Consider the following 17,671-nt stretch of genomic DNA (forward strand, 5'->3'; position numbering starts at 1 on the left):
TCTCTAGCTGTTTCATCAGGATGAAAAATTGAGATGCTTATGTCGTTTTATTGCAGCGTAATATAAATTACAGATGAAGCAAATTATAGTTGAGTATTGGGCCTTAGCACCACTCATAATTCTTAGGAAAGAAAGCAGCTAAACACTGGTAATGGGACCAAAGAAGATATGATGTTAAATAGATGAACTTGCCTTGATTGTGAAATTCACCAGGGAGACAAAGAGGACCCAAGGCTGAGCTTGCACCAGTAGAGCTGTGGCTTTGAGGGAAGGATGGACACTGTCTGGGGTTAGGACTTCAGTCTTTAGTAATCAGCTGCTACACTACAGTCTAATTTCAGTTGTGACTGGTCAACCCCAGGTAGCTCCTGTAACCCCAGGTACGAGCAATGAAGTAGTCCAAAACAAGATCTGGTTCTCACTTTTTTTTTTTTTTTTAATTCCATCACTGATTTTTTAAAAAATTATTTATTTGTTTATTTATTTAACTGCACTGGGTCTTAGTTGCAGCACGCAGGATCTTCAATCTTCGTTGTGGCATGTGGGATCTTTAGTTGCAGCATGCGAACTCTTAGTTGCGGCATGTGGGATCTAGTTCCCTAACCAGGGGTCAAACCTGGGCCGCCTGCATTGGCAGTGCAGAGCCTTAGCCACTGGACCACCGGGGAAGTCCCTGGTTCTCACTTAGAGCATGTTTATTTTTGTGACTTTCTGAACATATTTTGTAACCTCCTGAAGGGACTGATAGTCAGCATTGGAACTAAGGGAGCCAGGATTGCAAGGCCAGCTCTTTCACAAATGTACTGTATAATCCTGGGAAAAATCACTTCACTTTGGGTGAGCCTCATTTTCCCCACCTGCAAAAAATAGAGTTGGAGAAGACAATTTCTAAGGCTGATCCCCACTTTAATATTTTATGATTTTCTTTCCACTAAGAACCCCTTTTTATATTAATGACCCAGCATTCCTTCCCCACCTCACTGGTTACTCAGCTTCCAGCTATTTATGGGCTGCTGGGGGGCACCCTCTTTTCTCTTAGATGTTTGTTTCTTAGGCATGTGTTTGTTCTGTCTTGTCCCACTATTACATTTTAAGTTCCTGGAGTTTGCCTAATACAGATACGTAGACTATGCTCAAACGTTTGAACATGAATAGCAAGTCTGTGAAGAATTTAGCTACACATTTCTGTTGTGTTCCCAATAGTTATCTCTGTGCTGAGTTGTACAAATATTATTTCTGATATTGCCTTGAAAGTGTAAACTTACATCATAAAAAATTGCATTTTCTAGAAATGCAAATCGAAGGCACTATGAGATATCACTTTACACCCATTGATATGACTATTATATTTAAAAAAACAGAAAATAAGTGCTGGTTAGAATGTGAGGAAATTGGAATCCTTATGGTGGGACTGTAAAATGGTGCAGCTGCTGTAGAAAACATTATGGCAGTTCCTCAAAAAATTAAAGTAGAATTACCATATGATCTTGCAATTCCACTTCTGAGTATATAGCCAAAAGAGTTGCAAGCAGAGTCTCAAAGAGATATTTGTACACCCATGTTCACAACAGCACTACTCACAACAGCCAAAAGGTGGAAGCAACCCAAGCGTCTTTCAATGGATGACTGGATAAACAAAATGTGGTACATACACACAGTGGAATATTATTCAGCCCCCAAAAGGAAGGAAATCCTGTCACATGCTACAACATGGATGAACCTTGAGGACATTATGCTAAGTGAAATAAGCCAGTTACCAGAAGACGAACACTATATAATTCCACATGTATGAGGTATCTAAAGTAGGCAGGTTCATACAAACAGGAAGAAGAATGATAGTTAGCAGGGCCTAGGGGGAGGGAGAAAAGGGGAGTTGTTGATTAATGGCTACAGAGTTTCAGTTTTGCAAAATGAAAAAGTTCTAGAGACTGTCCCAGCAGGAGCAGCCTGCAGGCTAGGGGTCAGCCAGACCAACCCTGTGCTTTCTGGAACCACTGTCGTTGATGAGAGAGGCAGGCAGATGGAGAAGGAGACAAGGGCGAGTGAAAAGGAGCATTTGCTGTCAATGACTACTGCTTTCATTTTAGCTACATATACAGAAGGATTCCTATTTCTAGATAAAAAAAGATGTGAGAATGAGTCTTAAAATTATTCTCATTAATCAGAACAGAAAACTTGTATAGAAAGCAACTTGGTTTCAGAATCCTGGTGAGAATCCATGGACAGACTTCCACCCTTGGTCCTTCAGAACAGGGTCCCCCTGCAACGATGTTTTTGATTTTGCAACCCTGTCAATGAGAAACTGAACACCCACTCCAAATGGGTGTGTATTTATTTATCATATCACTATACCATTCTACTAATATATTAACATACATGATAAAACATGTGACAAGAAATAGTTAAGCACAAACAAAAATTAAATGGAGTTGTAAGGATATCTCCCCACCTTGGCGGATGGTCCTGTCTCAGCCCTCAGCTGCGTGTAGCTCCTCGGTGGAGACCACTGCTCTAGAACCCGGCTTTTCAGACTAATGCTTTGGACGGCAAACGCCTCCACAGATTGACATCAGAAGGTCTGTGCAAAATCGTCTGGGGAGAGGGCCCCCGGGTTTCATGAGATTTCCAAACTGTTCTGTGAGCCATAAACGCCTCAGTCTCAGTTCTCTAGAGAATGAATGAAATTGCAGCGTTCTTTTTTTTTTAAATTGAGGTGAAATTTACATTAAATTAACCATTTTAAAATGAACAAATAAATGGCATTTGGTGCATTCACAGTGTTGTGCAACCATCACCTCTAAAATATTTTCATCACCCCCCCAAAAAAACCCATACAGATTAAATAGTTGCTCTCCATTTCCTCTCTCCCCCCAGTCCCTTGTTTGGCAGCCACAAATCTACTTGCCGTCTCTAGATTTACCTATTCTGAATATTTTACGTCAATGGGATTACACAATAGATGACTGTGTGTCTGATTTTTTTAACTCAACATCATGCTTTCCAGGCTCAGATAGTGGTTTTCACCACAATTACAATGATGATTATTAGGATGAGACAGCTGCAGCTCATGCCTAAGCTCCTGGTATGCTGGGCTGTGTGGGAATAGAAAGTGCAATTGTTGAAGGAGTTCTGGTCTCTTCTCTCTGCCTGGAGGTTGGTGTTTGCTCCGGGGCTCCAGGAAGTGGGGAGGCTCTCAGCCTGTGTGGTCTCAGGAAACGACTGTCTGGGTAATACCTTCTTTTTCTTCACTGCATCCCCTCCGGTGCTACTCCTCGTGGGAGAAGGTATTTCGGTGGTGATCCCGAGGACGGGTGAGCTTATTGTGGGAGGTAATGTGGATATTGGTGACCACATGGCCAGACCTGACTCACTCTGCACGCAAAAGCCCTGCAGACATGCCTCACAATTGTCACTGTCATGTGGCCCTTCAAGAGAGATTTCCTTGATCACAGGAATCTCCACCAACGTAAATCCTTCTCTATAGCATTTCTTCAGAATTCGCAGCACCAGGTTGTTCAGGATCCTAGAGATGTTCTCTTCTGTGAACTCGGGAACCTCAAACGAAGGCTGGGAGCACTTCTGACATCTCTGGGCAAAGACCCTCATCTTCACCTGGCCCCTGGATTCCCCCTCACTCCAGTGCATGTGGAAAAGGACCTGAACTTGGGCAGAGGCCCAATTTCGAGAGCATGAGGAGCACTGGAACCTGTGGAGAAAGAAGACAAGACCCTCAGCTTGGCTCAGTACGGCCCAGTTGTGGGCCGTGCCGGAGGGACACACGGAAACATGATTTGATCAGGGTCATGGATTAGTGGGGAAGAAATCCCGAGCCCCTTGTTCCTATCTCCATTGTGCCACCAACATGCTCTGTGACCCACAGGTGTGTCTGCCGTGAAAACAGCAAATCACAAGCCATCAGAGCTAGAAGGAATCTTGGGCAAATTCGAAGTCCGGTGTGATCATTTTAGAGATGGGGCACACGCTGGGAACTTGTCATGCCCAGAGACCCAGTGAGTGGAAGAGGCAGGACTGGAACTCCAGTCTCTTGACCCCAAATCAAGGCTTCTTCAAATGTAGATTTAAGTGGGTCAAAGGCTACAAGTGCAACAGCCCCAAGAACCCTGAACTGAAATCCAAAAATAGATACAAGGGGGTGTGGATAAGTGCTGTAGTCTGAATGTTTGTGTCCCCCCACACATTCCCATGTTGGGATCCTAACGCTGAAGGTGATGGTGTTAGAAAGTGGAGCCTTTGGGAGGTGATTAGGTTGTGAGGGTGGAGCCCTTGGGAATGGGATTAGTTCCCTTATAATCGCGACCCCGCAGAGCGCCCTAGCTCCTTCTGCCATGTGAGGACACAGTGAGAAGCCTGTGGCTCAGAAGAGCAGCTGGCACCTTGATCTTGGACTTCCAGCCTCCAGAGCTGGGAAAAATGAGCTGAGACTCTGCTCCCATGCTCTTGGCCTGGGAAAACCACGCGCCACCAGGAGAAGAGAGCTCTGCTTCCTCTGCCCGGACCCTCTCCCGGCGAGGGGTCGGTGGGCAGGCAATGAGCATGGCCCCAGTCCTGGGATAGAGTCCCAGCCTCCCACCCCCAATCCCTGGGGCTCTGCTTTCCCAACTGGAAAAGAGAGGGTGAGACTTTGGATGACTTCTGAGGGTCCTATTTTAAAAAGACTCCATCAGCTTGGAGTAGAGAGGGGTAAGGCTGCTGAGTGTTGCTCAGCTCTCCTCGTCCTCCGCCCCTCCCTGACGGCTCTCCTCAGCACACAGGGCCTCTCCCCACAGACCCTGTGTTGGACCCTAGGTCTCCCAACGCAGGGAGCATGAGCCCGGCGTCCTGCTCATCCAACTCTCCTGCAGTTGAGGGAAATAGCCTCCATTCCTCCCCTTCTCTTTTCCTCACTGCTTCTCACCCTCGCCCCTCGCAGCCTGTTTTCTCTCTATCTGGGCATTAGCCCAGTCCTGCAATTGTTTTGGGGTTCAGTGTAATAAGGAAACATTTTTAATGAAGCCAAAACGTCTTGGATCAAGGGCACCTTGCTTCCTGTAATCTTCAATTTACAAGCATGAGCAGAAGAAGACAAGTAACGAGTGTACACCGTAAGAAATAAGGAAGAATTTTCTGGAATATTGCTCTCGCATTCCCTACTCACCTGGCGAAGGTCCACTGCTGGTATTGTGTCCACCCTGGCTTCAGGATGTTAGGAAGAAGGCTTTTGTCTAGTGTCAGTTTCCATGTGTGCCATGGTTTCACCTCCCGGATTAATTCCTGGAACACCTGCTTCCACACCTCCATGTCCTGACGCATTGCCGCTGTCCCCGTGAGCTGGGTGCGACAGTGTCTCCCGCGCTCTGACGGATCTGGAGCAGGACATGAGGTTTCCCACTTTAGAGAGCAAGGGTTCAGACCCACTCTCCCTTTATGTCCCTGGACTGGGCTCGTGGACCACGTCTTTGCCCCAAGGACAAATGTCAGTTGATTCTGGCTCCAAGTTCCGAGAACAGCACTAGGCTCCACAGGGAATTTCGAAAGACACGGAAGGCATGGCTTCATCCAGCAAAATATTACCAAGAGAGGGCCCCGGCCTCCGTGTCAGGAGGGGTGGATCTCAGCTTGGCTCTGCTGTTTGCCCACCTTGAACTGGGAACACACCTTTTTACCTCCGAAGCCCCATAGATGGTGGAGACAGGCTGCAGTTTCCCTTTCTAGAAGTAACATTTGAAAATCCTTATCCATTGGGCTGCTGTGCTCACGACCCGGGAGGAGAGACGTAAAGAAGGACATGGCCGTCCTGGGACCTTTTGCTCAAATTCCTGCCTCCCTGCATCCTCGCTCTGGCTCTTTACTTCCTTGCTTGCGCCAAGTCTCTGTGGGACCGTGTTTCACAGACACTAAGCTGTCCAAGGCAACTCCCAAGCTCACTCTTCCACCCATTGGAGACCAAAGCTGTTGTAGTTTCCATGCCCCGGAGAGGAGGCTACAAAGTCCCCACGTGGGTGGGAGGCCATGGCCACACCCCGAGGTGCTTCACCATCGCCTACTTCCTCCAGGAGAGCCTAGGGAAGGAGGAAGGAGAGAGGAGCGGGGCTGACGCCAGGGTGGCTGCTAAAGCGGGAGACACTACCTCTCACGAGGAAAGCCCTGCCCTCAGCGAGGCCTCCAGGCTGGCAGCTCCTACCGCAGCCCAGGCCTGCAGAACAGCCTCTGTCCTGGCCTGCCGGCACCTCCAGGGCTGCTTGAGCCACTTTCCACACTGCAGCTGCAGGTCTTTCCAGAGGCGGAAACCCCCACCTACGTGGGGGTGTAGCATGGCATTCAGACCCCTCACAGGCCAGCCCTGCCTTTCTACCAGCCTTAGCCCCGCCAGGCTCATGCTCCCCCAAGGCCGTATCCGCGCCTTCACCCTAAACCCCAGCCCCACACTCCGGGCCATCCTCTGAACACTCCTGCCCTCCCTACCGTCCTGCCTTGTACGCAGATCCACCCCACCCAGAGCACCCACCTTCCCTCCCTCCCATGTCTCCTGCTCACCTTCAGGTTCTAGGGCCCGCTCAGTACATGTTCCACTGTTCACTCCCTGGGCCTGCCTGGTGTTAACTAAAGAAATTCCTGTGCCCGCCTCCTAACTGCTGCTGGAGAAAGAGATCTCCTGAAGGGGAGAATGGCCTCCTCCTTTTCCCCTGCAGTTGAACAAATGCAAATACTCTTCTGCAGCGTAAAGCTCATTCAGATAATAAGGTGGTGACCAGAGAATATTTAAACAAAGGATCGGTCTGACTTTGTAGCTGGTGTGAAATATTGTGTGAAAATGTCATATCCAGTTCTGTTTCATTAAAACCACCTTTGAGAATAATTGTGTAAGGAGATCTTGAAAGATACGCAGATAGTGTTTCTGGGTCACGTAAAGATTACCTTTAGCCGCTTGCTTTGGTGAGAATATTCTAATTTGAAAACTCTGTGCGCTTAAATGATAGAAATATTTGAACACAAGTATTAAAGAATGTGAGAGTGTTTGTCACAATTAAATTAACATAGGCTGAATGTCTTCTCTCTAACTACCATGAGTAACATCACTTAACCTGTTTTTCCAGAGAATTCTGGGTTTCTGGGGTAGGGGTGGGGTATGCCAAGGCCTGGGAAAGCTCCGTGGGGCTGAAGAGAAGATAGCGGGGTATTCATATTCGTGTCTCACTGGGACACTACTAGTCCCAGCCCCAGAAGTTCTCATTGAGTTGATCTGGGCATCAGCGTTTCTAAAAAGCTCCCCAAGTGCTTCTGATGCTCGGTTACGGTGGAGACCACACGAGGAAGCGGAAGGGAAGGGAAACCTGGAGAGATCCTGGTAGCAATCACACGAGAGGGAGACGGAGGTGTCCCTCCTTCCCGCAAGGTTTACAGAGCCTGCTTTTGGGGAAACCAGTCCCTAGGGCTGCCTGGTGGCATATCCACCAGCTGGGTCAGGCACTGGCAATCTGAGCAGTGGGCCGTAGAGGGAAAAGGAAGGGACAGAAGCCGGAAGGAGGGAGGCAGTAGGGGTGGGTGGGGAGGAAAAGGAAGAGAGGGGGAGGGGGAGGGGCTGGCCATGGCAGCATTTGGCAGCCTCACAGCCACCTCTCTCCCGCCCTCTGCTGCTGCACCAGAGTTCAGCTCCTTCAACAGCAGGCCCACCCTGGGCCATCTGAGTCTGCCCTCCTCACCCTCCAGTTTTGTTTCTCTATATTAACTTGGCTCGGGTCACAAATTAACCAGATTTGGGGAGCCCGCTTAATCAATTTCTCTCTTTCAAGTTCTTTTTCTGTGCTCCTCCCACGTACTCTCAACCTCAGGGCAGGTTAGGAGAAGATTTAGGAAGAGGGTGAGGGTACAGGGGAGAGTCTGGACTGGAAGTCAGGGGTCTTTGGTCTGTGTGGCAGTGAACAAGTGGCTTCAGGCTTTTGGAGGATGAAATGTGCCTTTTATGTGGAAGGATTCTAGGTGTGCCTGGTACAGAGAAGAGCCCATAGATGCTGGTCTCTTATGTGGAGAGCTTGACAAACACAATTTCCAGGACCTCATTTGGAACACCCTCAACTCTCACAGGGACCCATCCACTCCGGAAATGGAAATTCATGTGTATAAATAGGAGCTTGCCTCACTGCCTCTCAGCTGGCCAGGGCACAGCAGGATTCTGTCCCTTCCTCATGGGGAATGGCTGTGGCCGGTCCCTCTGGACATTCATCTCAGCTTCCAAGCCTGGAGCCATTCTCTTTCAAACAGGGTCAGGACTCAGCCTAGACACTCCCTGATACTCTTTCTGAACCCTGGGCTGGGCCCTGGGTCAGCTGCTCTGAGGAGACCATCTCTGAAAGCTTGGGACATGCACAGAGTGGGAAAAATTTGAGTTACCCAATGCACATGCTCCCAGCTGAAAGGGAACAAGACAGCACTCTGCCTTCTTGAATCAGCTCTCATGCTGTAAACAGGTGTCCTTTTCATGGTCTATTTGTGCCATGTTTTTCGAATTTTTGTGCTTTTTGTTGGTGATTCTGTTGTTTAAAGAGGCCCCAAGTGTAGTGCTGAAGTAGTGTCTTGAGTTCCTAAGAGCGCAAAGGCTGTGATGTGCCCTACGGAGAAAACATGTGTGCTAGATGAGCTTCATTCAGACATGAGTCATAATGCTGACAACTTGATTTCAGATTTCCAGCCTCCAGAACTGTAAGATAATAAATTTTCATTGTTTTAAGCCACCCAGCTTGTGGTAGTAAGTGAAGAAATGAATACAGAAGGGTTTAAAGCCTCCTGGCATTTCCCAACAGTCCTGAGGGTTGGGGCCACCTGCCTGCTTTTCCAACAGGTACAAGGAGCAGGAAGCAACTGCAGCATATAGTGCATTCCTTCTTTTCCCTACCAGCTACCGCTTCCTCGTTATTTGTTGGAATAATGAGAAAAGATTCTCATTATTTGTTGGCCGGACAATTTTGATAGCCCCTTGATTCATATTCTTCCCCTAGTGTTCTCTCTGAAAAATCAGCCTTTACAGAGTCGCCAAAGAGCTTTTTTTAAAATCCAGACGCCTGAGCCACAACTAGGGAGCCCGCCTGCCTTATTAAGACCCGGGGCAACCAAATTAAAATACATAAATAAATAAATAAATAAATAATCAATCAATCAATCAATCAATCCGGATGCCACACCCTGGCCAGGCCCGCCTCCTCACTCCTCCGTGAACGTGATAAGCTGGAGCAGGGCTCGCTCAGTTACTTCCTCCATGTCTCCCCTCAAATGTCACCCCAGTAGGGAGGCCTTCCTCAATCTCTAGATATGGTAGCACCCTTCACCTCCCCTCCCACACTCTTTCCCTCTCACCATTCTATATTTATCTTTTTGGGGGTTTGTTTTTAAACCACGTCCTGACATAGCCTTAGTTTCTAGGAGACAACCAATTTGAAATAGGAGAGCAGGGAATTTTTATCCACCCAGAGAGTGCCTGGGTGCTCAAGAATTACTTGAATGAATGTTAAATGAATTCTGTCCAAATTCTGTTGCCGCTCTGTAGAACAATCCCAATCCGGGGCCTGGGGGTGGGGTGAGGGAGGAATGGGCGTGGTCCTGCAATTGCTGCTGTCGGGTTTTTCCAGGGCAACTGTCCACAGTTTCCCACTCTGCGGGATCATTTCCATTTTCTCTCTAATAATTTGCCTCTTTTTCTGTTGGGTCTTGCTGGGACGTGTCATCATCCCTGATCTATCCATCCCAAAAGAATGCCCTCTTTCAGAGTCTCAGCTTTAAGAGCATTTGGGTCAGGACAGGTCTCTTTTTCAAATCTGACCACCTTAGCCTCTAGGATCTTATTCCCCAAGGAAATTGCTCTTTAAGTCAACTTTAATACAAATGTCTTCCACGGTTTTTCTTTCATTTTGCTCTGTCCCTGTCCTGTGCTGAGTGCAAGAAGAAAAAAAAAAAAAAAAGCTTTGTAAACCAATTTAGTTCCTCCTTCAGACTGATAAAACCCTAACCAGTCTCCTAATCAGTAATTAATTCCTAAGAACAGAATTTTCCATCTTTGGGACTTTTAAAAATTCCGTTTGAACTTCTGTTTTTATTATCATTCAACTGAGAATTTTTTACTTCTCATTAAGACAACTTGCTCTCTAGATTATAAAAGTTCTCATTACTGATTATCTGTTTATGGACTGAAATTCACTATCCCTGTGAGTTAAAATTCAGAGCCTGGGCCAGGGCTAATGTAATGAACAATCCAGAAGGAATGTGAGACCAAGTGACTGGCCACATGAATGCCTTCCTCAGCACAGCAGTTGAGGCAGCTCAGTGGCACCTACTGACATCTGGATGAGGTGTACAGGCCAGTGCAGTACTCAGGGGTGCTCTGAGGCCCGAGGTACCTGACTGCAGAGCTCCCAGCCTGCTCTGGCCATGAAAATGGAGACCCCCATCGTGGGCAGGGACCCTCACTGCTCAGCCGCTTTGTCTTCTCTTGGAGCATCTTTGTGTTTTGAGTTTTAGTTTTTCATAATTCTGTTGTTAATGGTGCAAAAAAAAGTGAAAACTTAAATGACCATTTTTTTAAAAATAAAAATTATTATTAAAATGTTAAACACAGCCCCCTGTTTCTGTTAAGGTAATTAAGCAAGGAGTCCGTTAGACTGAGTTGGTTTTTCTGCCTCGGTAGTCTTTGTAAGCAAACTGAAACCTCAGCCAGAATCAACGCACTGGAATCTGAGAAAACGAAACTTAAGAACAACCTATCACAAATAGCCAACTAGGCTTTCCCAAATTAGGCAACCAGGTAAGCTATAGCCAATCAGATGGTCTCCTTGTTTAGCTTCTGTGTCTTCTCTAGAAAAGCCTCCCCCAGCCCCTGTCGGTGGAGCATAGCCAGCCAACCTTCAGTTTGGTGCTGCCTGATTCCAGTTGATATATGCTCAAACTCTTGAAAATTTTAATGTGCCTCAGTTTATCTTTTAACATTTCTTTTCCCCCATAGTATGTATGTGAGATTTATCCATCTTGTGCCATGCCGCCATAATTTATTGATTCCTAATCGTGTATATTCCATTGAATGAAAATTGCAATGTATTTATCCACACCAATGTTTGCTTATTACAAATAATGGGACTATGCATATTCTTAAGACATGTCTTCTTATGCACCTTTATAGGCCTTTTTTTTGGTGTATGGTCGGGCCACTCAAGATGGCTCTCTGTACCTCCCCTGCCCTACCAGTGTCTGCTTCACCTGTATCTTACACACGACTGACCTTCCTAAACTCCTGCCCCCGCCCCAGCTGGTGATTGTTCTTATCAAAGGGGCGGTGACGGGCGTGCCCCTCCGCTGGTTTCCCTGGTAACTAATGAGCCCACCTGACATCAATTCCCCTGTAACTGGTAATCTTCCCTTCCCAGTGAGCGAAGGAGGAGCAAAGACTGCCACCATGATCCTTTTCCCCGTCCACCGCACACGGTGGGGTGTCGCTCCAGGACCTCGCTTCAGACGTGTAAGCTCCCCTATCCATTACACCCCTGACGTCTCTGTTGCTGACTCCGGGTTCTTTCTTTGGTTTTGAAGTGGGGCAGGCACAGGCCTTGTAGGTTTGTGTGGTGCAGCCCAACAGTTGGGTACATAAGCTAGTTTTTTGAAAGTTTATGAGTGTTTCAATTGCTCTAATCCTCACCAACACTTGGGATTGTCCTGCCACCAGCCCAGGGGTAGGGCCACCAACCTGAGTCTGCATTTCTCATCCCCTTGGTCCCAAGGTGTCATAATTGGGCTGCTTTATTAAATTAGGACACATTCCCCTGGGGCCGAGGCTAACCTTCTCTCCCAGAGGGAGTGCTCCTAGGGCAGCAGAAGAGTCAATAAAAAACTAAAATAATCCAAGAGTAACTCTAAGGTATAAGGAAACTTAGGGCTGAGGGAGAATCCTTAAGGGAGGACAAACTTGGAAGGGCTTCGGGTCTCCTTGGAGAAGGTGCGGTCAGCCCAGGGATAGCAGAGACGTTCACTGGGGGCCATGGGGCCAGGAGGCCTTCTGAGTGCCTGAGCCACGTGGAGGCTTGCACAGGGGCTGCAGCTCAATGTGTGACCCTGGGCTTGGAGAGGAAGTCCGGGTGCCAGCGCACAGGAGGCCACGCAGGCTGCGTGGGGCTCCCCGCTCTGTATGGAGAGGGCTCTGGAAAAGGTCATCACCAGACCCAGGCTGCCTGTCCTCACGCCCACCCGGCCCTCCCCTGGCCCTCACTGGAGCTGGCAGGAGGACGCCTTTCTCCTGCAATGTCCTTCCGGCGCCCTCTGCTGAGAAAGCTCACCATCGCGCTCACTCTGGAGTTCCAGCTCAGTGCACATGCTGAAGGGTGCATTCAGAGCTGGGAGGTGGTAAGTTGATGATTGACACAAACTTTATACAAATGCATGACATGACCTCATTGAAGTGGCTGGCGGGAAAAGGGGCTGATCTGAATCACTTTAGAAAACAGTGTTTTGCCTGGAAATTGTAAGGCTAAAGGTGAAAGGAGCTGTGAAGAACGTACTCTAATTGGTAACTTTGTTTCCCGGAGGGCTGCAGTTCCGGAATTGCTTCACAGGTGTGCTGGGGGTAGAACAAAGAAGTAAATGGATGATAGAAAGTTGTGTATACCGCAGGAGAGGAAAGTTACCGACACACAAGGAAGGAAGGCTGGAGTGAATCCTGACTGGGTTAGACTGGAGACCTCAGGATGCAGCTCAGTACGTGCACAGCTGGCTAGATACAGAAACAATGTGAGTACATCTGTGTACTTTACGTGTATGAGTTTTACCTATATTACCTCACTCTGCTGAGACAGCCCAGTAGCAACAAGTATACCCCGTGTTAAGGCTTTGATTTCTGACTATCATTGTCCAGTAAAAGGAAGGAAGGCAGGCTTGGTAAAATGGCTGATTCTAGGCCGGGGGCAGGGAACATACAAGATGAGCCTGTAGCATCTTGTGGTGCCAGAAAATAAGGAGGTTCTCAAAAAAACAAAAGGATGGGGGCATGCCAAAAGGTTGCGGGAACCAACCTGAAACAGATCCCAACAGCCAAAGCTGGAACCAACATTTCCCTAATGCGCCAGACACGGTGCCAAGGTTTTTAAAAAATATAAATATCGAATCCTTGCTACAGCCCTGGGAGATTTTTTACTCCCATTTTAGAGATGAGAAAACTGAAGTTCGAAGAGGTGAATTAGAAATGCCTCTCCCGTAGCCCAGGTTCACTGTTGGAAGCTGAAGGCTGCCATTCATCGTGTGGCTGGTCTATGTCGTCCCCAAGTTCCAGGTGCCTGGCCCATCTGAGGCCATCCCTTCCCAACCTTGGCATCATTTCTCCCTTGGGGCTTTCCTCCCCCCCAGCGTGAAAGAGCACTGCTGTGGGTAAGAAAGCAGGAAACCAGGCTGCTTCCTTGTTCCTGCCCAGCCTGAGAGTGGGGATGGGGGTCTGTCAGAGGGGCCACAGGAGGGTGGGCTTTCCCTGCAGAGGAACTCCCCCGAAGTGGAGCACAGCTGCTCCTTGTAGCCCCAGCCTCTCTTCACAGAACCCAAACACCTGTGCTCACTCCTTCTCTCACTTCTAGAGGACAGGCCAGCCCTCTTCCTTGTCTGTGACAGGCCTTAAAAGATTCCAAGGAAGCTTCCCCAGGACATTTTCTCTTCTAAGTTCCTTCCTGAGCCCTTTGCATGAAGGGTGGCAGTTCTGGTTGTATCTCACTGAAGTCCTCCCAGCTTCAATTCAGACCGCTGCCTCAGCCCCAGCCTCCCTGGGGAAGAGAGCCCGGGATGCCTTGGTTCCCACCTAGCCAATGGTAGCGATAATTAACGCACCACAAATGGCTAGCATCACAGCAATGAACCCTGACCCAAAAGCTTGAGGGAGATGACGTAGGAAGAACCACTTCACAGGTGTGATGGCCAACACCCGTGGGAGCAAAGGAGCCTGTCGGCATGAGTGGGTTCTCTAAAGAGGGAGGGGCTGGGCACAGGAAGGGTGTGGCTTGAGGGCTTTCTAGGGGGCAGGTACCTCTTGCAGTCTCTTTCCTCTGCGGAGGCCCCCTACTCTCCTTAGGCGCCGTGTGGGTCCTCAGAACCCCACCCCACTCCCACCGGCCTCAGCCTGTGACCTTGGCATCCCTGCTTGGTGATTGACATTAAGCAAGCGGGTGGTCCTCCATTGCCACCAGCAGCTGTCATAGGAACTGTGGGGACATCCTGCCCTGCAGGGCTCCCTGCTTCCCACCAGTTCTCCTTCTTTGCCCCACACCCCATTCCTGCTCACTCTTTCTCCCCAGCAGAGAGCTCTACTTCCCGCCCCAGTGGACAGTGTCTTGCAGGCCTCATGGCTGGTCTGGGGCCAGAGCACAACTGGAACCCAGGAGAACAAAGCCTGGGGCCCAGCCAGCAGGCCTTGTCATCACCTTCCGGGCTGCCTGCCTCTGGCTCAGCCAGCTTGCACCCCTGAGCTTTCTTCTCCCAGCTTCCCTGGTCCCCGATCCAGCTGAGTGTTGGACTGAGGTCTGACTTGATCCAGAATTTAATCCACAAAAGGAAAGGAAGAAGGCTTCCTCCTCCTGGGGCTGGCAGGGGCTTGGGAGAGCAGGAGGCTGGCCAGGGAGGAAGCATGGCCTTGGAGCCAGACCCAGAGGTCATGGAGACCCTTACCAGTCTGGAGCTAGCTCAGCAGCCCCCAAGGGCATGGAAGACTTGGCCTCTCTGCCCCAAGGCTGCAGGTTCTTGCCCTGCTTGACTCGAGGTGGGTGGGGCTGGGGGGCGAGAGATGAGACAGATTGTGGAGCTCGAGGTGTCATCATTTGCTGGGAATATTTGACCCGATTTTTCATTTGTTTCCTTTTTCCTCCTGTGGGCCCCTTTGATGTCCCTGCTTCATCAGCCACAGCTAATTTTGATTAACAGCAACATGCTGGGGGCCCCAGATTACGAAGGCTCAGTGCCAGTGTGGGAGGGAGGTGAACATTGGCAGAACATTCAGGCCCTTCTTGGCACTGCCTTCCCAGCAGAGACACAAAGTTTCCTAGGGGAGTAACGGGGTGGGGCAGGGTGAGGAGAGCACAGCTCCTGGGGCCTGAGGCTGCCTAGAGGGTGCTTTGGTGTCACCTTGCCCCTGAACCTTGGTGTCCCCATCTGTGGGATGGGCAGAGTGATGGCAGGACCTACCTCGCAGGGGTGGCTCAGGATCCAATGTGTTGTGCACACACAGCGTCCGGAACAGCACCTGCCACTGTGCTCAGGTGTTGGGCAGAGTCTGCCAGCCATGCTCATTTCTTTTCCTCTCCCTCCCTCCCTCCTTCTCTCCCTTCCGTCCTTCTCCTGAGCCCAGGCCCAGCTCAAACACCATCCCACTGTGACTTGGGTAACCACAACTCTTGTCCATTTACAAATATCCATCCCCTTCCTCACCCCTCCCCTTTCTCTCTTCAGCCACTGTCAAGGGTTGACATTGGAGAGAGGAGGTCGTTTATCAAGGAAAGATTTGCCCTGCAGGTTCCAGAGGGCCTCCCAGCGCAGCATTTTTGACACATCCCCTTTGGGGGATGCAGTCGTTTGCCTTCATGCTGGTGGCATTTAAAAATAAATGTTTAATTGATGTACAACCTACGTGTAGAAAAGTGCATGGTTAATATATGTACAGCTTGGTGAGTTATCACAAGATGAACACCCTCATGTAATCACCACCCAAATCAAGAAAAAACCCCGCATTACCAGCACCCTGAAGCCCCACTCCTGCCCCCACCGATCACTTTCCCACCCCTTCTGCCTAAAGTTTCCACTCTCCTATCTTGTGACATCATAGGCTCATCTGACCTGTTCTTGAGCTTTATATAAGCACAGTCAGAGCTATGCACGAAGGTAGACACAGCTTTGTGTCCGATCTCTTTCACTCAGCAATGTATTTTTGAGATTCAGCCCTCTTATAGTGGGTAGCAGCAATTCTTATTGCTTTATAATTTATTTTTCCTGTCTGCCACTAAGAGACATTTTGAATGTTAGGGGTAATGCTCCTGTGAACATTCCTGTTTGTGCTTTTGGCGCTCGCGTGCACACAGTTCTATTAGGTGTACACTTAGGCAGCTCTGCGCAGGAGCTGGCTCGTCTGAGTTCATGAAAACCAGCTGTTAGATTGCCAGGAGCTTGAAGAATTTTGCCCCACTCTGACCTTTCTTCCCTTGCATTCCTGTCGTTCTCGATGTTATTTATGTCTATTGTACCCGTTTGGCAGGAACACTGTATAACATGGTATTACTCATCTCTTCCCAACTCCAGATTCAGTGATGTCCATCCACGTTGGCAGTATGAAATCAGTCACCTTGGAAATTGGCAAATGCTACAAATCAGGGCTTAATAGATTGTTGTTTTTTATTGATTGTCTAGAGTTAGACTTAAGAAAGTGATAGAGAAAGTGTCCACAATGCAGATTAAACTAATAAGTGTGTCATCTCTGTAGCTATAACATCATAAATAGCACAAACAACTGAGAAAATATTTTTCAATTATATAGGACTGGAAAACGATCATGTATCTGATTCAGGAAAGACATTGCTCACATCACCGACAAATAAGTGAACTTCTGACATGCATCTAGTCGTTTCTCTTTCTTCTTGCTCTTTAACATGAAAAAATACATCAAACAATAGTCATGCTGGAATTACACTCCCAGAACCAGTTATTAAGCACTTAGCGGCCCAGCCCTGGTCATGGGGCTTATTGTGCTTTAGCTGATACTGCCAAATGGTCCTCCAAATGGGTTGTACCCATTCATATGTCTGTTTGTGGGGTTTTAAACAAAATTCAGTTGTACTTTGTAGTCCTATCTCAGGACCAGCAGTTTCCTAGAAACTGAGGCCTTGGCGGAGCAAACAAGCTGACACAGGCTGGGTGATAATTATCCACGAAAGATTCCATAAGCAAATGCTACTTCCATTGGGCCACTTGCTGATGTGTGATCTGGGCAGGGAGGTGGGCTGCAGGAAGGAAGAGGTCACGCAGATGCAGCTACTCGGCTTCCTGGAGGGGGCTGCCCTTTGCTGGCTCTGAGAATTTGAGTGAGGAGGGGAGGCACCAGGCATCAGGGCAGGAATAGCCCGTGAGCATTGCAGGGCAAGGAGTATGGCTGGAGTATCTTCCCATAAACAGTGGCAGAGGGCACAGAGCTGGGGGCAGCTCCACTGGTAGCTGTATCCCTACCGTCCGGGTCTCCTGTCCTTTATGTATCAGCCCCATGGCCCACCTGGAAGGAAGCCTGAACTAGGCTGTCCCTGGGGCAGAAGCCCAGTGTGAGAAAGCTCTGCTCCTTCTCAAGGCTTCTCTCATGGGTATAATTCTCACATCTTATGGCTGACTGCTCAGCTCTGATCTCAGTAAATTCTTTAGTGCACTGAAATCTGTGGCCAACACAAAGTGGCCCATAAAATGATGAATAAACATTGTCCAAAAATGCACACAAGCCCTTCTGAAGCTTGTGAATGTACCCATTGTTCTCCCTGTAGCCAAGGTAGATGTTTCCTTTCGCTCAGGGATAAGCCAACAATCAATCACAAAGCAGTGGTCAACAATCAATCACAAAGCAGTGTTAGTCATGGAACTCGCAGAGCCAGGCTCTGTGCTAGATATGGACCATACAGAGAAACACTTCAGCCCTTCT

General features: G+C 48.7%; 1 protein-coding gene across 1 annotated transcript; it reads right to left on the reverse strand.

Moving 5' to 3' along the window:
- Window positions 1–2,566: 2,566 nt before the first annotated feature.
- RTP3 (receptor transporter protein 3) lies at window positions 2,567–5,556 on the reverse strand (the record flags this gene model as incomplete). The annotated part of the gene is made up of 2 exons (XM_082347521.1): window positions 2,567–3,706; window positions 5,156–5,556. The coding sequence occupies 2 exons, from the start codon at window positions 5,554–5,556 to the stop codon at window positions 3,007–3,009; spliced, it is 1,101 nt and encodes a 366-aa protein (XP_082203647.1). The 3' UTR covers window positions 2,567–3,006.
- Between the last annotated feature and the right edge of the window lie 12,115 nt (window positions 5,557–17,671).

Source organism: Balaenoptera borealis (assembly GCF_965194805.1).
Source record: "Balaenoptera borealis genome assembly, chromosome: 12".
Classification (NCBI taxonomy): Eukaryota; Metazoa; Chordata; class Mammalia; order Artiodactyla; family Balaenopteridae; genus Balaenoptera; species Balaenoptera borealis.